Source organism: Sapajus apella, unplaced genomic scaffold (genome assembly GCF_009761245.1).
Source record: "Sapajus apella isolate SASKATOON/1434 unplaced genomic scaffold, GSC_monkey_1.0 scaffold137, whole genome shotgun sequence".
Lineage (NCBI taxonomy): Eukaryota > Metazoa > Chordata > Mammalia > Primates > Cebidae > Sapajus > Sapajus apella.
This window is the reverse complement of record NW_022437077.1, coordinates 1085361-1102602: the sequence shown is the minus strand read 5'-3', so window position 1 is coordinate 1102602 and position 17242 is coordinate 1085361. Positions and strand designations below refer to the sequence as shown.

Sequence of the window (17242 nt, the reverse complement as noted above, 5' to 3'; positions counted from 1 at the left end):
TACAGATACATTCATACAGGCTCACACAGAATCACACCCACAGACTTATACAAATACATTCATACACACTCACACAGATACATCCACAAACTCATACACACCCCTATAGATACACTCACAAATGCACACTCATACACTCACAGACTCACACAGAATTACACACAGGCCTATACAGATCGCCTACACACTTACCTGCTCATGCAGAAATGCACACGGGCTCAGATACACTCACACATCCACACAGAAGCACACACACTCACACCTGCTCATACAGATGCACTCTCACAAATAACTCATACTCACACACGAACACACAAACACATAGATACACTCTCAAATACACACTCAGTGATACATACATACACACACACTCTCTCTCTCAAATACACATTATCCTACACAAACATACACACACACACAGAGACACACTAACATACAGGTATTGATCGACTTAACGACCTATGCAACTTACGACCATTCGACTTTACGAGCACAATCGCTAGCCACGACTGCTCCATGTCTGGCAGTGCAAACGTTGCCCAGTTAGGCATACGACAGTGCGGACCAGCTTCCGGCAGCACTACCATCTCCGCGTGCACCATTTCCACTGTACCTATAGCCTACTCAACTTATGACCAAATCATGTTACGACCGGTCTGCCGGTCCCAATCATGGTCGTAAGTTGAGCACTAGCTGTATACACATACTCTCTCATACACACTCTAACACATACACACACTCAAATACATGCACTTTCTTTCTTTTTTTTTGAGACAGAGTCTCACTTTGTTGTTCAGGCTGGAGTGCGGTGGCGCAATCTCAGCTCACTGCAACCTCCTCCCAGGTTCAAGCAACTCTCCCGCCTCAGCCTCCTGAGTAGCTGGACTACAGGCGTGCGCCACCACACTTGGCTAAGTTTTGTATTTTCAGTAGAGACGGGTTTTGCTGTGTTGGCCAAGCAGGTCTTGAACTCCTGGCCTCAAGTCATCTGCCTGCCTCGGCCTCCCAAAGTGCTGAGATTAAGGGCGTGAACCACTGCACCCAGCCTCAGGTACATACACTTTCAAACACACTTGCTCACAGAATTGCACATGCAGTCTCTCACATGCAGACACAACACAAAAGCAACAGAGCGGACTATTCGTTTACTAAAGAAAGGACTGCAAGCTAGAACCTGCCACTGTGTGACTCCCCTGGGCAACCAGTCCCACTTTTGGGGCCTCAGTTTCCCCACTTGACATTCTCTACATGAACCAGGCCTGTGTCAGTAACATATAGCTCAGAGCCAGGCGTGGAGCAGCAACTGGGTGGGTGTGAACTGGACTCACGTCCACACTCATGTACACTCACTATGCTGTCACATTCACCCGAATACACACACACACAATGTGGTTCACATATTTGTGGACTGTGTGCATAAGAACACGTACAAAGTCACGTACACACAGGCACACTCATAGCTACCATCACACATTCTTATTCACATCCTCCTCCCACAACCAAATTATCCCCCAGCCCTAGGGGCTGCCCCGACCCTCTCCTGTTCCTGGGTCCTCTGTCCAGGCACCAACTAATCGCTGAGCAGACAGTCCTCCAAGCTGTTATTGGAAGCAGGGAGGGGAGCGGGAGTGGGGGTGACCACAAGATTAATTCTGCTGCGGGGAAGACTGGGCTTCTTGTCTCCCTGCCAGTAGAATAGACAAGTGTCGGGTGGGAGAGTCAATGAGGCGTTCAGAGCCTCTCCCACCACCCACTCCAACCTGCCAAGGACCAGGTGGTGACAGGTGGTGCCCGGGGCCTGTGCGCCAGGTGGAGTCACGCACCAGCAGCCCCATGCTGCGTCCCATAAAACCCAAGCTCCGACACATGATGGTCCCCAGCAGTCCCCAGACTCCCATACAGGCAATAGAATGGAAGGAGAGGCTGTAATGTGTGTGTGTGTACATGTGTGTGTGTACATGTGGTGTGCGTCTGTGTATATTTCTGTGTGTACCTGCGGGAACCAGAGTGGGGTGCCTAAGGGATGGTCCTGCTTTCATGGGATCACATGCAGATACAAAATGGGTATTCTGTCTAATCAAGGGTCACACAAACCCTCTGTCAGTGGCCTTTGCAATTCCTCTGTAGGCCCCTTCCCGACCCCGTCTCTGCCACCACTGGTGATCCTAGCAACAGGGGAGTCTTGGCAGTGGATTGCCTTGGGATAAATTCCAGATCTGCCATTTCATTGGTCATGTGATTTTGAGCAAATCTCTTTGCCTCTTTGAACCTCAGTTTCCTTATCTGTAAACTGGGACAACCACCATACTGACCTGAACAAGAAGATTTCTCAGACTTGGCACTATAGGCATTTTGGGCAAGATAATTCTCTGTAGAGAGAGAGAGCCTGTGTGTGTGTGTGTGTGTGTGTGTGTGTGTGTGTGTGTGTGTGTGTGTGTGTCTGTGTCCTGTAGGCTATAGGATATTTAGCAGCATCCTTGGCCTCCCACCACTAAATGCCTATAGCACTAACCCTTGCCTTAGTTCCAAAAATGTCTCCAGTCATTGTTAAATGGACCCTGGGGCAAGATTGGTTGAGAGCCATCGAGTACGTTTTCATCTCATGAGAATTACATGTCATAAAAACAACTAATGTTTATGTGCATTTGCGCTGTGTACCGCACCATTCTAAGCACCTTAGGTGAATTGTCTCATTTAATCCTCTCAATATCCATATGAGGAAGGTGCTGTGCTATGATTATACCCATTTTATAGATGAGGAGACAGAGGCATGGAGAGGCTAAGTAGCTTGTTGAAGGTCACACATGTAGAAAGTGCATAGCCAGGATGCTGAGGCTTTGCAGCCCTGGAGAGCAGGGGCTATACAGGGAGGTGGGATCTGTCATATTCTCCACCCTGGGGGATTGGAAAGACAGAACAGAAGGCAGACAGAGGGGAGGAAAAAGGGGGAAGGTGATGGAAGGGAAGAGGAGAGAGAAGAAAAGGAGTCTCAGGGAAAGAGAGACAGAGAGAAAACTGGTGAGAGACAGGAGGAAAGAGACAGAGGAAGGGAAGAAAGGAAGGTTGGGGAGGGGAAAGGAGGGGAACAGAGACAGAGAAAAATTGAAAGAGACAGAAAAAGAGAGAAGGGAAGATGGAGGGGTAGATAAACCAGAGAGAAAGCCAGAGGTACTCAGAAAGAGATAGTAACAGAGAAAGAGAGATCTGGAGAGAAACAAAGAGGAAGAGAAAGAAAGGAGGGAATAAAAATGGGTAAAGAACAACTGAGAGAGTGGGAACAGACATACAGAAAACAGAGAGGGAGACGCAGGAAGGGTGAGGAAAGATGGTGGAGGGTGGGGAGGGGAGGCAGATAGGCTTACATTGCAGCAGCTGCCAGGCCAGGGAGCAGGGATCCCAGGCAGAAAGGTGGGGAGGGAGTGACTTTAGCTGAGCCCTTGCTGTGTGCTAAGCTTTGTGCTGGTTACTTGCCATCCAGGACCTCAGTGAATGTAGAGGATTCACGGTAGGATCTGGGGCCACTGGGCATCTCTGGGCTTGGGCACCAAAGGCTCAGTGTCCCAGTTCTGAGTGGAGGTTGGAGCAGGGGTCCGGCTCCACCTCTGTGAGTGAGAGAGGCCCCACGTGGCTGCCCTCTTTGCTGTCGCTGTCACTTCCAGCTCCTGAGGAACTGGGGACATGATACTCTTCTCACTTGGAAACTGGTCCTGAAGACTTGTAGAGTGTAGGATGCAAGTGCCATCTCTGGGTGTGGGTGAGGTGGGTCCCCAGAGGCCACGATGCCCCTGGGCCCTGTTCTCGGGATCCAGGGAATAGGGTAGGTTGCTATGGTGACAGTGCCCAGTGAACCACACCTCCCAGTATCCACACCCTTGGGTCGTTCGCTCCCAGACTGACTCTGGCCAATCGGACATCAGCAGGTGTGACAAAAGTAGAGGTTTAATAAGCCCTTGTGTGCTGCCACCTGTCCTCTTGGAATCCTGAGACCATCGTACTGTGAAAAAGCCCAGGATAAAAGGCCACACGGAGAGGGAGGCCTAGTCATGCCACCTGTCCCTGCGAGGTCACTCCCAGTGACCCGACAGCTGACTCTTGCTGCATAAGTGACCCCTGCCAAAGAACTGCCCGGCTGACACACCAAATTGTGACAAATAATAAATTATTGTTGCTTTAAGCCACCACGTTTTGGGGTGTGTGTGTGTGTGTGTGTGTGTGTGTGTGTGTGTTTCACATAGCTCTAGATGACTGATAGAGAAACCCAGTTGGCTGGGCCATTCCTCTGCTGATTTTGTCTGGGCTCACTCACGCAGCTGAGCCTAAAACGGAGGAGCAGCTGACTGGAAGGTCCAAGATGGCTCATTTACATGTCTGGCAGTTGGTCTTGGCTGTCAGCAGGGACACATTGGTTCTTTCATCCTCCAGTAGGCTGGCTTTCTTACACAGCAGTCTCAGGACTATGTTCCAGGACAGTAAAAGTGAAAGCTGCAAGGTCTCTTAAGGCCTAATGTCAGAATTTGCATAACATCACTTCTGCCACATTCAATTGGCCAAAGTAGCCCTGGGCGAGCCCAGGTTCAAGGGGTGGGGAAACAGGCTCCACCTCTTCCAGGGAACAGTGGCAAAGTCACATGACTAAGAGGCCATGTACAGGGCGGGGAGGAATTGATGATATATTTTCCCATCCGCTGTGTTCCACTCTGCTCTCTTTCTCTTGATGCTGGGAGAAGCATGGTGAAGACTATTACCCTCTGGGAGATCTAGGGGTACAAAAATCAGTCCATGAAGTTGTTCTTGAAAGCTTTCAGCTCTTCAAGTTCATCCATTCAGTCATTCATTCATTAGACTCTTCCTGAGGGCCTACTACAAATGCCGGGGCTGCACAGAATCCGATAGGCTGCAGTGTGGAAAGGAGGACTCTGGGGCCAGACCGATAGGGGCTCAAGTCTTCTTTCCACCATTTACATGCTAGCTGACCATGAGTAAGCTCTTGGGTCTCTCTCAGCCTCTGTTTCCTCTTCTGTAAAATGGGGACACCCACCTGGTAGGGCTGTTGAGAGGACTGAATGAGAGGAAGCTTCCAGCAGCAGGCCTCACATTTTGGAGATGGCCTGCTGATCTCTTTTCTCAAGTTCTGGATTGGGTACCTCCATAAATAAGCTTCACAGAGGAAAAGAGGTCTTGTTCATCTCATGTCTCTAGGGCCTGGCACACAGCAAGTGCCCAAACAACATTTTGACTGGCTGACTCCCAGTGCACCTCCACTGCCCCTCTCACAGCCTGGGTGTAGCTATCCATTTGCAACTCTGCTGGAGCAGAAACTCCGTGAGGGCAGAAACCAGGTCTAGTTCATTATCCTGACCCCAGGATCTGGCACTTAGAAGGTGCTCAACAAATGTTAGCTTCATTTCCACCCCGTAAAATGGACATCTCTGGCCCAGCTGAGAATTTTCAGCAGAGATCTTGAAGTCTCAGAGAATGCTTCTATTCCTGCTGGGGTGGTGGTGGGCGGGGGCTGGTAATTATAACCTGGCCTTGGCTCCCGCAGCCTTGTCCTCACCCATCGTCCCCAGTTGCAGCTGTTGTCCCCGCCACCACTGCTGTCCCCTCCAAATGCTGCAAAAGGGGCCCTGAAGCCTGTGTGATGCCTCATTAGCCTGCAAATGCCATCCCTGTTGCCCCCGTGGGGGGCCTGCTGGCAGGCCTGGCCTTTCAAACACACAAGTTAATTCTTCCTCTGGCATTGGGGCCTCGCGGCTCCCCGCCTCCTCCCTTTCCTCACACCTTCCTCCCAGGCCCCGTTCCGGCTCTGCTCCCTGCTATCTGCACAGCGAGAACAGACTGTACCTCGCAGCAGCTGCTAAATATAGACCCGCATCAGCGGAATATTCCTGGCTGGGGACATGGAGCTGGGGCTGGGAATGGCACCAGGGTGGCTCTTGCTGTGGGGCTGTGGGCAAGGGAGGCAAAACCTGGTTCTTCCTGGGATGTGCCAGAAAGAACCCTTTCAGACTGAAGAGTTGAGGGACCCTGGAACAGGGACCCCCCTTTGAACTCCTTCACCTGCCTTGCCTGGTCCTCACTTTCTGGCCTCTTGGGAACTGTTCCTGCTCCCCCAGGCCCTGTGGCCTCCCGCTTGTCACCGTCTTCTGGGCCCTCTGTAGCGGGGGATGCTGTTTCTTAGAAACTGGCTGCCCTCCCCACTGTCTTGGCATCTGATCCTTCACCTGCCCAGCTCTGCCACCTCCCAAGACTCAGTCCTGCCCTTTTCTTATTTCTATGTTCTTTCTTCTCCCCATCTCCCAAGTCTTATCAACCCTAAGGTACCCACCTCCTCAGGCGGAATGCATGAAGGCTTCTTCATCACCACCACCATCCTTCTGTGCCAGGGCTCAGGCTGAGCACTTTATACACTTTCTGTTCCCTTGGCCTGCAGCGTTGGTCCCCAGAAATCTGCATGGCTCATGCCTTCACTGCCCTCGGTCTCTGCCCCAAAGTCACTTCCCCAGAAAGGCCTGTCATGATTTCTTTTCTCTTTTCTTTTCTCGTCTCGTCTCATCTCTTCTCTCTTCTTTTCTTCCTTCTTTCTTTTTTTTGAGACAGAGTCTTGCTCCGTCTCTCAGGCTGGAGTGCGGTGGCACGATCTTGGCTCACTGCAACCTCCACCTCCTGGGTTCAAGCGATTCTTCTGCATCAACCTCCTGAGTAGCTGGGATTACAGGCATGTGCCACCATGCCCTGCTAATTTTTATATTTCAATAGAGATGGAGTTTCACCATGTTGGCCAGGCCGGTCTCAAACTTCTGACCTCAAGTGATCTGCCTGTCTCAGCCTCCCAAAGGGTTGAGATTACAGGCATGAGCCACTGCACCCAGCCATGATGTCTGAATCTAAGTCCTTCCTCTGCATTAGGTTTTGTCCCTACACTTGTCACTGATTGACATTATGTATGTACGTGCTCATCTTCTATATTCTCTACTTCAATGAAAGTTCCATGAATGCAGACCCTTAGATTTATCTATTGCTGCATTCCTGGTGCCTAGAACAGAGCCAGGCACATAATAGGCACTCAGGAAATAGTTGTTGAATGAATGAGTGAACTGTCCCACTGAATCATCACAACCATCACATGAGGTGGGTGTGATTCTCTCCCCTGTGCACATGGGGAAACTGAGGCTTTAGGAGCCCCCAGCCATTCTTGGAGCACCACACCTGTATTTCAGATGGCCTGCTAGAAGTTCTAGATGTTTCTTTCCCTGGTGTTTCCCTAGATGTTTTCTCTCATCTTAAAGCCAATATGGTTAAAGCTGAATTATTTAGCTCTGCATCAGATTCCAGGGCACATTCACGAATTCCTCTGCTCTAGTAGCTTTCTTAATTTACACTCCTGTTTCTGTTGGTGGTACCCCTTGCCTGGATGAAGAAACCCTTTCTACACTACATGGAAAGAGACTCTGACTCCTCCCTCAACCTGGTCCTGCAGATTTGTGCTGGCCCCCAAGATTTACCCTTTGCAGGATCTCACTGCCATCCCCTATTCTCTCCTCTTGGCATCTCAGTCAGCCCTCACCACGAATTCTTCATCATCCCTGGCCTCCCAACTAGACAGGCAGGTTCAGGAGTCTGAGTGTCAAGAAAGGGCCCAGGCTTTTGGTTTTTGCCCTTTGGGACTCTAGGCTGGGGACCCTGGGCTCTAGGGCCTCTCTGCCTCCAATTCCTTCCTTGGAGCCAAGCTCTGTAGCAGCAGCCCGAGGGATCTTGTTAAAATGAAAACCAGAGCATGTCACTTCCTTACTTAGAAGGCATCAATGAACCCGCAGTGTCAGTGAGGAGGAGGGGAAATGGGCACTTTCACAGGTGGCTCACGGGAGCGTCATCTACTATGTTTTGACATTATCTATCAAGATTCCTAACGCATGTACTCTTTGACCCTGCTTCTCCACTTCCTGAAAATTATCCTGCACATACACTCATATAAGCACAAAATGATGTATGTATGAGGTTATTCACTGTAGCATTGTTCGTTGCAGCAAAAGATTGGAAACAGCATAAGTGTCCATTGGTAGGGGACTGGTGAAATATATTTTAGGTATCCATAACACCCATTAAATAAAAGGATGAGGAAGCTCTTTATGTACTGATATGGAATAATCTTCAAGATGTATTGTCAAGTGAAAAAGGCAAGCCATGTGTATAGTGTGTTTATAGCTACCATTCATGTAAAAAAACAAATACATGTACCTTATTTTCTTGTACATGTACAGAATAGGTCTGGAAGATGCATGAGAAAATTACATTGGTTGCCTTGGGGATACAGACTGGGTGGCTGGGGGACTGGATGGGGTGAAGAATTACCACTAAATGTTTGGACTTTTTGAATTTTGAACCTTGAGATGTATTATCTATTAAAGATGACTTAATATTTTCAAGTGAATGAGTCTAAGATCTCACAGGATATATATACCAAGTGGCTACCTTTGGGGTGGTAATTACTGAGGATAGAGAGTGGGAAGCACTTTCTTTTTTTTTATTTTTAGCATTTCCTTAATGTTTGAACATTTTCTAAAATGTATTACTTTTGTGAGGAGAAAGAAATAATGAAGATACTTTGTGTAAGAGAATACAATTATAACTGTGCTCATGGATTGGAATCCTCTCCCTTCTCCCCCAGACAACAGGAACAGGCAAAACTCCAAAACCCAAATCCATCCACTTCCCAGCTTTGCCCTTAGAATGAAATCCAAGCTCCTTAGCCTGGCTCACCCAGTACCCCCTGCCACCCTCTCGATGTGACTGCTCAAGCCTGAGCTGCTTATAATTCCCCTCATGCCCCAGGCTGTTCCACTTCTCCCAAATTTTGCTTGAGCCATGCCCTCTACCTGAAATGCCCTTCTCTGAAATCTTGGTCTGGCAACACCTTCTTTTTTTTGATTTTTTATTTTTTGAGACAGGATCTTGCTCTGTTGCTCAGGCTGGAGTGTGATAGTGCTGTCACAACTCACTGCAGCCTCAACTTCCTCAGGTAATCCTCTCACCTCAGCCTCCTGAGTAGCTGGGACTACAGGCACCTGTCACTATGCGTAGCTAATTTTTTCTTTTCATAGAGATGGGGTCTCTCTATGTTACTCTGGCTAGTCTCAAACTCCTGGACTCAAGTGATCCTCCCTCCTTGACCTCCCAAAGTCCTGGGATCACAGGGGTGAGCCACTGCACCTCACAGACACTTTCTTATTGTTTGTAGATTGCAGCTACTGCCTCCAAGAAGCCTTGCATCCAATCCCCACATATCTGCCTGTCCCCCTGTGCCATAGGGCTGTGAGCCCCACAGTGGCATTTGATACACATTCTGGGTTTCTGACATCTCATTCCTGCCTTCACTCAAGCCAGGCGCCTCCTATCCTGGGAGCAGTGAGAGCACCCTGCTGGAATCACCAGCCACTCTCAGCTGTGTGACCTCCAGTGAGTCACTTTACCTCTCTGGGCTTCAGTCTTCTCATTCTTTTCTCCCGGCACTCCCCAAGGCTTCTCAGAGATGAGGCAGGTGCTAATGTCACAGTGAGTGAAGTAGGGGACAGTGGGTGGGTGTGCTGCACCATCGTTTGGTGGTGTTGGAGGGATAAGCAAGAAAGAAGCCAGCCGTCCTTAAAGGTCTCTGTGTCTTTGAAACCCTTCCTTAAAGATGCCTGTGGTTTTCTGTCAGATCCTTAACAACTGCCAAGTGGGCAGAACTCTCAAAACTGCTAAAACCCTCCCAAACTGCACTTGTGACCCCGGAACAGCTTACACGCCTGCTTCAACGTAACTTCAAGGGCAAGCCCCTTAGTTCGGACCTTCGAGGTCCTTTTAGGGCACCCACAGCGGCTGCCTCCTGCCTTTCTGTTTCTCTGACAGTTTTGGAAGAACCCCCTCCCCACCCCATTCCTTTTCTGCTCCTCAGTCCTCCCTCTTCCTGCCTGGCTGCCCCTCCTCTCTGTGGCTGGGGACTCTCTTGATGTGCACCAAGTGCCCTCTGTGCTACCCTCAGAGCTGCTGGGTCAGAAGGCTGAGAGCAGGCGTCTGGGGTGGGCCCTGCCCCACGGCTCCGTCTCTGGCCCCACCTCGCCCCTCACCGGTCTTGGGGTCCACGGTGAAGTGGTGCTCGCCGTCCAGCACGCTGTACACCAGCCGAGCGCTGCTGCCGTACGTGGGGTCATCCGCATCCGAGGCCATCACCTGCATCACCGACGTGCCTGGGCCCGGGGGACCAAGCGAGACAGGGGTCATCTGGGGCTGCCAAGCTTGTTTCCCCAGTTCGCCTCATCCCAGGAAAGCTGGGAGAAGAGACTTTCAGGAGACCCACGGGAGGTCATCAAAGACAGCCCCTCATGGTCTCCATCCCCACACAGTCCCAACCCTCTTCCTGTTTTGAGGCCTTTCTAGTGGTGCAAGTGAGACCATGGAGTCAGTTCTGGATTCAAGTCTCCCTGGGGTGGTTCCCAATTGTGGGACTCTGGCCACAAAAGGCAGCCTCTCTGAGTCTCAGTTTCCTCTTCAGCAAAGTGGGGCGAATCCTAGCACTTGGTTCACTAGGTTGAGGGGATGAATTCTAAACTCCCGGCACAGAGCAGCTCAGAGCAGTTTCTCAATGACGGCAACAACCATTATTGGCAGTTACAGTCATCACAGTCAGCGGAGCCAGGACTGGAAACCAGGGCCTGACCCCCAACCCAGGCGCCGTTCTACCCACTTTAGCTCCTACTGATTCTTCAAGGGACTCTGCCTCCTCTCCCCCGACCATGGTGGCAGGGATAGCCCAGATGGGCAGCCCAATTCATTGGGGGTTAGAGGCCAGTGTCTTTTGGCCCCTGGCAGGAGAAGGCAGCACCCAGCATTCCCTTTGGAAAATCATTGGCTGCAGGCCCTGATGCCCTCCTCGCCCCTCCCCCTGGGTGCCCAGACTGCCCCCACCCCCGCACTTCTCCTCATGCTCTGCACGTAGGCTGCTGGGGAGAGTATAAATTGGATAAAAGTCCATCAAACGGCGGCAATTAAGTTATTGATTTTTGACGCTGCCTCATTAAACTGGGAGCTTCTTTTGGTCTGTCCCAGAGATGGCTCTAATTTGACATCATGTTCAATTTGACGAAAGCAGGGCTTGGGACGTGAGGCTAGACCGGGTGGGGGTGGGGACAAGGGTGGGGGAGGGTCAGGTGGAGGGGCCAGCAAAGCCATCAAGTCCATCCAAACCTTTCCAGAAAGAAGAGGGTGAGGTGGAAGACTCAAGAGTGAGTCTTGGGGATTCAGGACATGATCCAAATGGGAGGAGACACAGACCCCACCTCAGGGAGATGCCTTCTGCTGGGTGGCTACTGGTGGGGCCAGGCAGGTCCCTCCTGGGGCTGGGCTGGGCTCCCTGAGCCAGCAGGGCTGCATGCTGGGAGGTGAGGCCAGTTCACTGCCTGGCTAATGAGTGAGAGTCTGGAAGTGCTACTGCAGCAATTCTGCTAAGCCCAGCCCGCCGCCCGCCTCTCCCGTCTCCAGCCTGGGGCCCTCGATCATTCCAGACAGACACATGTATTTATTTTTCACTCTTTTGCATTTCTCATTTCCCTCTCCAGGTTCCCCCTCCCAGCCACAGTCTCCTAAACCGTCCCTGCAATGCGCCTCTTTCTTTGGCCACTCCAGCTCCATGTCAACCATCAGAGTTGCCCAGAGAAGCTGGGGAAGAGGGGTGAGCAAGCCCCTTCCTTCCTGATGCTGGCACCCAGCCGTCTCCTACTTAGGGAGGACACAGCCCCAGGTGCCTCCTGCTGGTACAAAGAGAAGGAAAAGGAATGATATCCTACTAAGCACTCACGACACACTGGCTTCACCAGCAACTTAAATCCATCACCTCCAATCCTCATAGCATCTCAGAAATGCAAAGTGGACCTCCCCACACACCTAATATTACAGGTGAGGACTCAGGTCAGACAGAGGAAAAGATTTGACTGAGGGCACAGAGTGAGGAAGTGGTGGGATTTGAACTCAGGACTCTGGGATGCCAAGTCCCTTCTGGGAAGCAGTGTCAGCACAAGCACAGTGACTTTGGGGACAGTGGTCTGGTGAACTGAGTCACAATCAGTGAAGACACTGCCACTTATTAGAAATTTGACCTTGGATCTGTCATGAACCCCTTTGTGCTTCAATCTCCTTATTTTGCGAAATGAGGGTGGTAGTATTACAAATCTCCTGAGATCATTTTGAGAATTCAATTTCCACATCCAGCACTGAGGACAGTGCCTGGCCCATGCCAAGAGCCCAATAAGTGCAGGTTGTTGTTGTCATCTCAGGAGGCACGGCACGCCAGTGTGCAATGGCACAATTATGCTTCCCTCACAGAGGTACTGAAATGGGAGAAGATACATAAAGCATCAGGCTCATGGTGGGTGCACAATAACTAGTGGCTGTTATAATTGTTATGAGAGAGGGTCTCCCCGTCACTCCCTATGCATGTCCCCTCCACTCCCTGGGCAAAGCACAATACAGGGCTGAGTGACTCCCCAGAGACATGGCTGAGCTCTCTCTCCCCCTGGCTGCATCCCAGGGACTCCCAAGGGGATGATGGAATCATTTCCCCAATCCAGGATTCTTTATTGCAGCCATTACAGTTAATGTCGACACGTGGGAATGGTAAGGGGTCAGTGATTCACCACTGGTTTCCCAGGCTCCAGGGGAATGGCTTCCTTGGGCCACACACTCCCTCCCACCTTCTTTACAAGTTAGCAGCTCACCAGAATTGGCCGAAAAAAAGGGTGCCAGGCTTGTAGCTACTATGGGACCACCTCGGGGTTATCCCACAGGTTCAGCAGTTTATTTATATTTTACAGTGCACCATCATGTCCATTCTCTTCTGCAGACTCCATACCAGCTCTGTGATATAGATGCAGTGGTTTGTTGGTGAGTCAGCTCTGAGGGCGGAGGGGTGGGAAGGAGTGCCCTGCTTTGTAGTGTCTGCTGATTTCCATGGTGTAAATATTCCCACCGTGGCCCAATTTCAAGCTACCAGCATAATATCAGCTGGCCCACAAAGCTCCTGAAAGATCAACGTGGGGCTCTTGTGAGCTGGTGCAAGCTGATTCCAGCACACCCCTGCACCATTCCCATTTTACAGCTGAGGGGGCTGTTATGCACAGTGAAGGGTGCAAACATGAATTAATCATGAAATCCATTGTGAATTATATATCATTATTCAATAACTGATAAAGATAGCTTCCATTTATTAAATAACAACTTTGTGCTGGAGACTATGATATAAGCCCTTTTTGTATATGATAGAATTTCCCAAATAAGGCCTTCAGATAGGCTCTATTAATATTTTCACTTTAAAGAGGAGGCTGGGTGAAGTTAAGTAATGAACCTCTTTGTACTTCCATTTCCTCATTAGCGAAACAGGGGTAAGAATACTACCAAACTCGTGGATCATTGTGAGAACTCAGATGTCTATGCTCAGCACCGAGGACAGTACCTTGACAAGTTCACCTGGTGCAGAGGTAGGTTTGAAACCCACGTGGATCTGCTGTCAGATCCTCTAAAGCCCACATGTATCCGGCCTTAGAGGTAGGAGGAGGGGCTTCTTGGAGTAGAAGTAGATAGGTGTGTGTGAAAGAGAGAGGGAGGACTCAGACACAGGAGAAGGGGCGCAGAGGAGGGGAAGGACGGGCGCTGGGTTTAGAGCTGGGACTGGTTGACAAGAGCAGACCGCTGTCCATGGTGCTGCCACCCAGCCCTTCTGCTAAGTGGTGGTTGGGGCGTAGGTCCAGGCTGGAATACGAAGGGTTGCCCAACTGATTCTTGGCCAAACAGGATCTCAGGGCCCATGGATCCATGTGGAATGTTAGATATGGAAAGGCTTGTCCTTGGAGAGCACAGAAACCAGCTCTTCTCAACTTGGCAGCACATTAGAATCTCTTGGGAGCTTTAAATAACATTGATGCTGAGCCCCATCCCTGACCAATTAAATAGGACTCTTGGGGAGAAGCCCAGGCAAAGGTATTTTTACAATCTCCAGAGTGAATCTAAAGTGCCTCTAGGTCTAAAAACTGATGCCCTAGACCCAACCGCTCACTGAACTGATGAGGAAATTGAGTCACAGAGGGGCTCAATGACTTTCCCAGGGACCATCATTAGTAAGCAGTAGGGAAAGATTCAAACTCAGATCTGTCTAGCTGGCATGCTGCCCTTCTGGACTAACTGAGCCTGTTCTGAGACTGACACCTGGAAGGAAGCAGGTAGGATGATGCAGCCACCAAGTCATTAGAGCCCTTCCCAGCTGAGGTCAGCATGAGAAGTCAGACACTCTTGAGAGGAGATGCCCCTCACACATCCATGGAGACTGGGTGGGCCTTGGCATCATAGAGTCCTGGTTTCAAGTCCTACCACTTCCTTATTCTATGCCGTCAGTCAGATTTTCTACCCTGTCTGATCTGTTTCCTCACCTGTAACATTAAGGGGTGACCATTCTGAGCCTCTGAGATGCTATAAGGATTAGAGATGATGGATCTAGGTGGCTGGTGAAGCCAGTGTGTTGTGGGTGCCGAATAGAAGTTCACTCCTTTCCCTTCTCTCTGTATCATCAGGAGCCACCTGAGGCTGTGCCTCCCTGGGTAGGAGACCCCTGAACACAAGCATCAAGAGGGAGGGGGCTTGCCTACTTCTCATCTCTGCGTTGTTCTGACTTGGTTTGTCATGGAACCAGAACTGGAATCTATGTCCTGGATCCCAGGCCAGAATTCTTTCTTTTCTTATCCCTTAATCCTTGCTATCTGTGAGGTGCAACTGAGGCTCCAGAGTCAAGTTCTGGACCCCCAGGAGGAGCCCCAGCTGGCTCCTGGAGTGGGTGGTGCTGTATGGGGTGAAGCTCAGAGATTATAGACATAAATTCTCATCCCAACCCTGTCCTTGGCTTTGTGTGGCTGTGGAAAAACTTCCCAATCTGATCGCGCCTCGGTTCCCCTTCTGTAAAATGGAGATAACACTTTATCATTCCTGCCTCCCTGGGCGTGGGAGACCCCTTAATAAGAGAAAGAGATGAAGCGCTCTGGAAAAGAAGAGGTCTCAGCTAAGGTGACCAAGTGTCGTTATTATGAAGACGTTTGTAATTATTATCATCCTGCCTCGTCTCTACCTCCTTTTGCCACCCCACTGGGCCTGGGGAAACCCTAAGCTCACATTTAGCTTCTCAAACATTTATAAAAAATGAGTTCCACCCCTGCTGCTGCCAGCACTGTGCAGAATGTTTTCTATTAAAAATTAAAAACCACTTGTCGAGTCCCCGAGAACGCCCAGATTACACAGGAAACAAGCCCCCTCTCAACATCCACCCCCACTGCCCTCCTCCCAACTCCCTCTTCGATCATCACTTAGAATGCCGGCTGGCTGGGCTGGCCTTGACCCTGCTTCCAGCCTCCCAGCCAGGGCAGCCTAATACAGATGAATGGCACACAGGAGATGCAGGAAAGTGGCTGCATGGGAGGAGGCAGGTACAGAGACAAGTGACAGGGGAGGCGGAACAGAGATGGGGGCAAGAAAGTGAGTAAGAGAGAGAAAGGAGAGTCAGAGGGACAGAAAGTGGGACAGACACAGACAGAATGCAATAGAAACACAGAGGTTAAGTAGGAAGCCAGAGGAATCTAGAAACAGAGACAGAACAAATAGAACAGAGACAGAAGTATATATCGAGCAGGAAGATGGGGCCAGAACAGGAGGAGGAATTAGGAGAGGAAGGTGAGGTTTGGCCTGGTGGGATGAGGAGCCTCCTGCATTGCAAGCACCTTCCTCAGTCTCCTGAGGAAGGAGAACCCAAAACACCCTCCCCTCACCCTTTCTTTCCTTAAGGATCCTGGCTATGGACTCGCCCATCCAGGCAACCCCTGAGTGTGTGTGTGTGTGTGTGTGTGTGTGTGTGTGTGTGTGTGTGTATCTACTATGTCCCCCTGAGGGAAAGCACTCTCCTACATCCCCAGCTGAGACCCACAAGCTCTTCTGTTCTCTCAACATTTACCAGGCCCTCTGTTACACAGTTTAGTGACTTTGTTTGTTTCGGACAGCAATATTTAAAGTATCTGTGAGAGCATCCTTCTGCCAGTGGCAGAAAGCAAACATTTTTGCTTATGATTTAGTTCCATTCATTCTCCCAATATCTACAGAGCACCCACTATGTGCTAGACCCTCGAGGGCAGAATGGTAGCTTTATCACCTTTGCACCCCAGTGCCATGTGGCCACAGAGCCTGGCATACAGAGGGTGTCATGTTTGTTGAATGATTTGTTGATGGAAAAGACAAGGAGTGACAGGGATATATTCCTCCCTGTCCCGATTACCTGGACCATGGGGCCAACTTCTGAGGGCCAGGGCCTCTGCTCCTGTCTGTTGCTTCTCCCCACCAGAAGCCTCCTGTCCCGTTCCCCCCAGCCTGGGTGGTGATAGCCAGTGCCGTTGCTAAGCAAGGAGATATTGCACGTATAGATCTTCCTGGACTTTAATTAAAAACATCTTTAGAAGTTGTCTCTGCAGAGACCAGCGATTGATTCCTGGCTTGGGCCTGCGGGCTGCTGAGCTACACTCTCTCCAGCTACAGACGGGACAATCAGAGGTTCCCAGCTTGCTGCTGCCCTCTCCAAATGAGATCCTTGGGGAACACATTCCTTCCTGCCTTCCTTCTTTCCTCTCTGTCCTCACAAGCACCGGATTTAAGAATCGGATAGTTCTGATTCTTAAATCAGAAACTGCTCTCCCAGTTTTACTTTCCTTTCCCTCTTGAGCCTCAGTTTCCTTAGCTGTAAAATGGGGATGTCAATACGTGACCCAAGAGAGTCCCTAAGAGGCTGAAATGAGATTAGGGATGTAAAAGTGATTTTCAAGCTATGAAGTGTTGCGCAAGAAATGGTCATGACTCTTTCCTCAAAGAAAGCCATGGACACCGAGACAAGGAACTCGGGTTCTGGTTTCTGCTTCTGGGTCTAGTTCTGGCTTTAGCTCTTACTGCAGAATCTCAGAAAAATCACTTGGCATTTATTTCTGTATCAGTGACATGAAGACACTAATGCCTATCCTGCTTATTCCCCAGGATTGTGAGAATAAACGGAAATAGCTCCGTGAAAGCAGTGCTGGCTGATAGCTATTATTTAGTGAATATCCCAAGAAGTGCAGGCTGTGTTACCAAACAGTCTTTTCACATCTATTAAAGATGCTGCTCACAGAAGAATTGAAATACATGGAAAAGTGGC

At 50.1% G+C, this 17242-nt stretch overlaps 1 protein-coding gene across 1 annotated transcript in view; it reads right to left on the bottom strand.

Annotated features, from left to right (window-relative positions):
- Positions 1-17242, bottom strand: part of CDH22 (cadherin 22) — a 135589-nt gene that overhangs the window by 43593 nt on the left and 74754 nt on the right. Inside the window, exon 4 of the mRNA XM_032263705.1 lies at positions 10107-10226. Within this exon, the coding sequence (XP_032119596.1) occupies positions 10107-10226 (120 nt within the window). The remainder of the gene's footprint in view (positions 1-10106; positions 10227-17242) is intronic.